At 32.6% G+C, this 7,034-nt stretch overlaps 1 protein-coding gene across 1 annotated transcript; it reads left to right on the top strand.

Moving 5' to 3' along the window:
* The first annotated feature begins 6,354 nt into the window (after positions 1 to 6,354).
* LOC140433680 (uncharacterized) lies at positions 6,355 to 6,825 on the top strand. Its single transcript, XM_072521660.1, has one exon. It carries the CDS (start codon positions 6,355 to 6,357, stop codon positions 6,823 to 6,825), a length of 471 nt encoding a protein of 156 aa, XP_072377761.1.
* The last annotated feature ends 209 nt before the right edge of the window (positions 6,826 to 7,034 follow it).

The raw sequence follows: 7,034 nt of genomic DNA, 5'->3' as shown, positions 1-7,034 counted from the left end.
CACCTTTTGTTTCATCTTTGTAGTTGCCTCAATCCAACCCCCTTGCCATTCACTTATCCACGACCCAGCTCCCCTGAGTGCCGTTCGCAACAGTTTCGTTTATTTTGCTTGCCGTATCTCTACCCCAATAATTTCTGTCCCCAATTTTCAACCCCCTATAATAATACCCTATGCGGTAGGCAAAATAATCTTTACAAGATATAATCTGAGTTTCTTTACAGTTGTTGTAGTTCGTGTCTATTATTGTCTAAGTTTGTTGTTTTTAAATATAGGCTATATAGGCCAATCTAGGTTAAAAATTTGCTATGGTTAAGGAGAAGATGTGGGAGGATCAAATCCGAACGGTAAACATAGAGGTCAGGTCAAATCAATACAGAACAAACAACATTTGGCGAATGCTTTAGCATGTATATCAATTATTCCACATGTGTCCATAAGATCTATTGCTGCAGAAACTAGTGTGTTTTCATAAAAATGGAATTGTAAATCATAAATCATAACCCCATTATTCTTTAGTGGAAAATCCGCACTGGTTAATGTAAACTCATCATCATCATCATTATCAACCTGTATGCGTTTACTGGTGGACATAGGTCTCCCTCAGCTCTTTTCATCTGTCTCTTTTTTGTGCTACTTGCATCCACTTATTGCTAACACGCTTCAGGTCGTCAGTCCATCTAGTTAGTGGGCTTCCTCTGCTCCGTATTGCTTCTTGCTTTGATTTCCACTCTAAAATACGTTTTGTCCATCGGTTGTCTGATAATCTGGCGGCGTGTCCTGCTTAATTCCATTTTAACGACGCGATTTTTTCGATAGCGTCTGTTGTTTTTGTTCTACGACGTATTTCTTCGTTTGAGATTCGGTCTTTCAGAGAGACATCCAACATCTGACGCTCCATAGCCATCTGAATCACTCGAATCTTATTAGCCACCTTTTTTGTGAGTGTTAATGTTTCCGCTTCATAAGTGAGTACAGGTAACACACATTGGTCAAAGATTTTCCTTTTGAGGCATAAGGATAGATCCTATTTAAATACATAGTTTAATTTACCAAACGCTGCCCAGGCTAATCCTATGCGACGTGGGAGTTCACATGTCTGGTTATCTCTGCCCAACCGAATTTCATGTCCTAGGTACTTATACGATGTAGTCTGCACAATATCCCTTTTATCAACAGCAAAATTTCGATTTAGCACCAGTTTAGTCATTATGTGCATCTTGTTCCTATTAATCTTTAGTCCGACTTCCAAGGAAGCATGATATAATTTTTCAAAAATTAATATTGCATCATCCATACGATCGGCTATAAGGACGAAGCCATCTGCACATCTCAAATGACTGGGCTTCATTTATGTTGATACCATGATTATTTAGATGTGCCTTCTTAAAAGTATGTTCTAAAAGCGTCGTGAATAGCTTTGGAGAGACTGTGTTTCCTTGCCGTACTTCTCGATGTATACACAATTAATATGTTTCTTGTTCAGAGAGTCTTACGCTAGCTGTGGCATTTTGGTAGATATATTTGATTATGTTAGTGTAGCGATGGTTTATTCGGCATTCTGTCAATGCTTTTAACATTTTCTGATGGCTTATGGTATCGAATGCTTTATCGTAGTCGACAAGTATCAGTGCCAATGTAAACTTGCTTTTAAACTAGTTGGTGAATTAATGTTTAGTGTGATTTATTTAATAGCCGTTTAAGAGGTCCATATTTTTTTGAAAAATATTTAAATGGTCTGAGATATCTCAATTTTCCTCTTTGTTACTGGAGAATATGCCTTTACGCGAAAGAGGAGTTATGGTAGCAGTATTGTAATCAATTAACTGAATGTCACATATCTAAACAGTTGGTCTAACTGACATTGACACGTCCAATGGACTCCAAGATCACCTTTGCTGTAACCCTTAGATTTTTTATATAAAGCTATTTAAAAGAATTCGTTTATAACGAAGAACCTACAGATGTAGACGATTTAAAAACTAAAATTAGACAAGCGTGTACCTTGATTTCACCAAAGATGATACACGCAGCATGTACACGTAAACTCCTTGGACGGTCTAACGCTTGTGTTGAAGTAGAAGGAAGTCATTTTAAACACCTCCCATAAAATTATTTTGCATTTTGAATGTTATTTATTATTGTTGGAGATAAACATTAAATTGGAAATTTAACGACCTTATTTTAATTAATACCCTCATTCTGCTTCACCGCTTGATTCATTAAATGTTTTCCAGTGTAATGACGGCACAGCGCTCGTGATGACGTAACAGATCTCATGTATACATTGATTGGTAGTATTGTAGGTCCAATTGACATTTCCCAATTTTTACAGTATTTTAAAGCTTTCAAAGGTCAAAGCTTTCAAACTTCTAAGAAAACGAAATAAAGAGAGCAAGCCAGTATGTATTTTGAAGTTTACTTATTCATTTCCAATTAATTTTTCATCGTTTTTCTTCCATATTTTTTTACAATATCTTGCTGTTTTTGTCTGAACTAGAATTATGTGCTCTAGATCTACTATATGTAAGAAATAATATGCGATACTGCTTTTTAAGTACAGATTAATTTTATATTTATGCCAAGAAAAGTTTTTTTTGTAAAAGAACTATCTTTTTTACTTCAAAAATGAATATTATTCGTACAAACATTTTTATTGTTATCTCTCTGTATACAACGAAAGTTGTTGGCTTGTATTAAGTGCTACCGTCAAAGACATTTTGTTTCCTCCGATTTTCTAAGGGGAATTAAAGTTTAGTTCTTTAAATGTTATTCTATAGGGAACAAAAGTTTCGTATCGTCGAAACCAAGAGGAAAATGTAAGTGAAAGGGATCAGATTTCCCACTTGGCGAGAAAGAGCAAAGTTTACACAATATATCAATTCAGATAAATTGCATAAGTTGTTGGAACATATTGTTATTGTTAGGATTATTTTTCAACTGTTTAAGTTTAATTCGTTGTATAAAGTAATAACCATACTCTAATTTCTTAGGTGACACTTAATGTACTCTTATATAAATTCCAAGAAATGCTCCGAAAAAATTCCGTTCAGTAACTTAGCAATCAGATAATTTGTTATACATATATATATATATATATATATATATATATATATATATATATATATATATTTATATATATATATATATATATAATTTTCAGCAATAAAAAATGAAACGTGTACTCTTGTAAATTTTTAATCCAAGCTTTCGAACATTGGTTATGTCCTTAATCAGGGAGCTACAAATGTGATGAATAGTTTGTTAACGTTGGTATAATTAACTAAAAATTCACTACTTACAAACTGAATGAGGTTGTATCATCAATGATGTTATATAATGTTGATAAAATTTATCGCAATCTGTCATCTTTGTTGAATATAAAACCTATTTCTATATTTAAAATAAAAAATTACTTTACATTCACACATTCAACACAAATTAACTAAATTACAAATATCTTAATAACAATTATAAATATACTAATATTTTTTGCCTACAATAATATTGGTATCGCTTACAAACACACTTTTCTAGTTACTGTCTCTTCAAAGGACGCCGCAGCTGTTCTATACACGAACATCTATTCTAGAGATCGCCACGGAAGGCACAAATGCCAAATCAGCGCTTTTAACACGAGATTCCAGAAAAATATTGCGAGTAGCATTTATTAACCATTAGGTAGAATTTTCGAGATGAAAACAGCTTCGCTTCGTGAATTATATGGCCGTAATTACAGTCACATAACAATATGTTATAAATAATATTTTAGTAGAAGTTAAATGTGTCGATAGCAATTAAAGTAAATTGTATACTCACGCTTAATCAAGCCATTAAGAGCGATGCTGGGAATATTTATATTCCACTAAGCATCAACAATTTACCCATGTAAATTACTATCTTTCTTGTACTCATTGCGTCGAGTAAGGACGATAAATATGCGAAAATGGTTGCGTTTCGATTTAATTTGAGCTTCTTACCACTCCCTGACACGTGTTTCTGGGTCTTCCCGTCATCAGAGAGAGCTTGTAAGAAAACTCAAACTAAACCAAAACGCACCGGCTACTCGGCAATTATAGACAAAATAATTACCAGAGTATGCTACTAGAGACATCTAGTGATGAAAGATGAAGTTAAATGTGTCGATAGCAATTAAAGTAAATTGTATACTCACGCTTAATCAAGTCATTAAGAGCGATGCTGGGAATATTTATATTCCACTAAGCATCAACAATTTACCCATGTAAATTACTATCTTTCTTTCGAATATTTTAGTAGATATAAAATAAATAAATAAATATTGTATTCTTACGTAATATGTATTATAAGCATTTATTCCTGTTAAATAAAACGCTTTATCAAATACAAAATGGTATCATTTACTTGACATCAATAAATATTAATAAATTTCAAAAGTATTTTCGATTCTATTATATTGACCATATTGTTTTTTTATATAAGATAAAAAATATACATCAGGTTTCCTGTATGAATATTATATCAACATGCAATTTACCATGTCGACTCAAATCATTCACGAAAGTGAAAGCAGACAGAATTATTATTTATTTACGGTTGGACCATCCAGAAAATGGGATGAAAAATACATAACAGGATACTTTGTAGTATGAAATATGTTCTAAATATGTCAGGGATATTTTTAAAGAAAAAATAAAAGATTACATTTAAAGTTTCATTACATATACATTTAGTAGATTCTTAGTACATAGTTTTATATATACATTTTTTATATCTTATATTTTTATGTAGAGATGGCTATGAGAAAATAAAACCAACTTATCATGGCGTACCCATTAATAATGCCCATTACTTATCTTAAGTTTTGCGAACTATAGTGTAACAATATATTGAAGAGAGTAATTCACTCTCAATAACGAAATCTGACACCGTAAATTGTTAAAGAATTTCGCAATTCCAGCGAAGTCAGTATTTCATTTTTTTAGGATTAAATTATTTTATTAGAAATCCATCGTGATGTATTAATAGGTACTTATGTCATTCCGTGAATTCCTTACTTCTATTTATGTAGGATTAAACCAGAATTTATTCTACATTTATTTTAACGTTTTAACGAAAACCTAATAAGTTGAATTAAAACCATTTAAATAGTCTCCGCCAAACTGTACATTCGTATGTCTTTAAAAATGGGAATCAAACTCTAAAATCGTAAAATTTGGGAATATTGTGAGCAAAAAGAAAGATTTATTACCTGGACGAAACTAGGATTAACGCCGGACATCCAGTTGGCAAAGTTTGGCAATATAAAACAGTAACAAATGCTTGGACAGCTTTTGGGTACAAGGTTGACAGGTAAGGGTCAGCGACTAATTATCGCCCATTAATGAAGGAAAAGAAGAAGAAATGGAGTTGAACGTACCTTTACTGCAAGACAAATCTATAAAGGATCTCTACTAAAGGAGACTTATCTATGAATTACAGGAATTCGGTTTCAGAAACCGAAACGACAAACAATCACGTCAACATAGTATAAAAGAGTAGTATTAGAAGATTTGGGAGGACTTAAGAAAAGAACTACTCAACACAATATATAAATAAAAGAAGGAACCAAAAAATGTATTAAATAAATAAAAATTCGAATGAAAAGTATGAACACCCAATCCCTGAAGACATACAGAAGTAAAAGGAAAAAAACAGAAGTAAAATCAAGAAGGGCAAAAGAAACAAATGAAGAATTGTAAGGAACATGTGCCCAACTTGAACAATACATAGAAGGAACAAAAAAAATCTACACAGTGATTTTACACGAATTGTTTAGTAACGATATAAATCTAAAAGAAATACCAGATGCACAATATTACCTAAATATATAAAAAGTGAGATATGAAGAAATACGAAAACTACAGGGGTCTTCGTGTGATAGCATGTATGGGTAGGTTATATGGGAAAATACTAACAGAAAAGCGGGAAAAAATTTGTAAGGAAATCGAAGATGATCAGGCATAATTTACTGCAGGAAGATCCTGCATAGACCACATATATACACTTAGTACTTAGGCCATGTTATGAAAGGGTAAAGAAACTCATTATTGCAGCTTTTTATGCAAGGCAAAATTCATAAAAAAAAAAAAGTGGAAAGACGAAGAATATCATGACTTTAGAACTTGAAGGAATGGTTTAAATGTAGTAGTGCAAAACTATTTAGAGCGGCAGTTAACAGGGTCCGCAAAGCTATCATGATTTCCAAAGTTGGATAGAAGATGGAACTTAAAGAATTAGATACACTCCAAAAATTATGGGAAAAAATATATGGACATACAGGCATTCATTGATTTAAAAAAGGCGTATGATAAAGTTCCCAGAAACCAACTATGGAATATGAGGAAGGAAATCGGGATAACGCAGAAGTTAATAGAAGCCCTTAAAAACCTTTACAACAACAACAACAACATTATAAGAGTTGGAACCAACAATAAATACTCAAACGCATTTAAGACCACAAAAGGCTTACAGCAGGGATGTTTAAAAATATTCTTGGAACAAATTTTAAAGCCACGCAAAAAAAAATCTGAAGGTATGGGAATACCAATCCGAGACGACTTCTTGTGCATACTAAGTTTTGCAGATAACCAAGTAGTAACGGCTCAAGATAAAGAAGATCTATCCTATATGTTCCGAAACCTAGAAAAGCAATACATAAAAAATGGACTGGAAATCAACCTACCAAAGACCGAATATCTAAAAATAGAACAAGAACCAGTGAGAAACCTAGAAATGGTCATTGGAAATATGGAAGATAGGGAAATTAACGGCACTGAAAATTTCAAATACTTAGGATTTATAATCTAAAAGAATGGAACCACTGAGCAAGAGATAACCAGTAGATCAGTACAGACAAGAACATGATAAAAAATTAACTGAGTACTATGGGATAGACATATTACCAGAAATATTGTACCAACACTTCGGTATGTGGTATATCGACATAACAGTGCAGAGAGTTGGGTATTAAACAAACGAAACAGGTCAAAAATGGCAGCAATCGAAATGGAATTCAC

This window comes from Diabrotica undecimpunctata, chromosome 2, assembly GCF_040954645.1.
Source record: "Diabrotica undecimpunctata isolate CICGRU chromosome 2, icDiaUnde3, whole genome shotgun sequence".
Taxonomy (NCBI): Eukaryota; Metazoa; Arthropoda; class Insecta; order Coleoptera; family Chrysomelidae; genus Diabrotica; species Diabrotica undecimpunctata.
The sequence above is the reverse complement of the archived record's forward strand: the minus strand, read 5'-3'. Positions and strand labels throughout refer to the sequence as shown.

Excerpts from the sequence above, each read along its gene's own strand:
- LOC140433680 (XM_072521660.1), top strand. The coding sequence starts at position 6,355 with ATGAGGAAGGAAATCGGGATAACGCAGAAGTTAATAGAAGCCCTTAAA.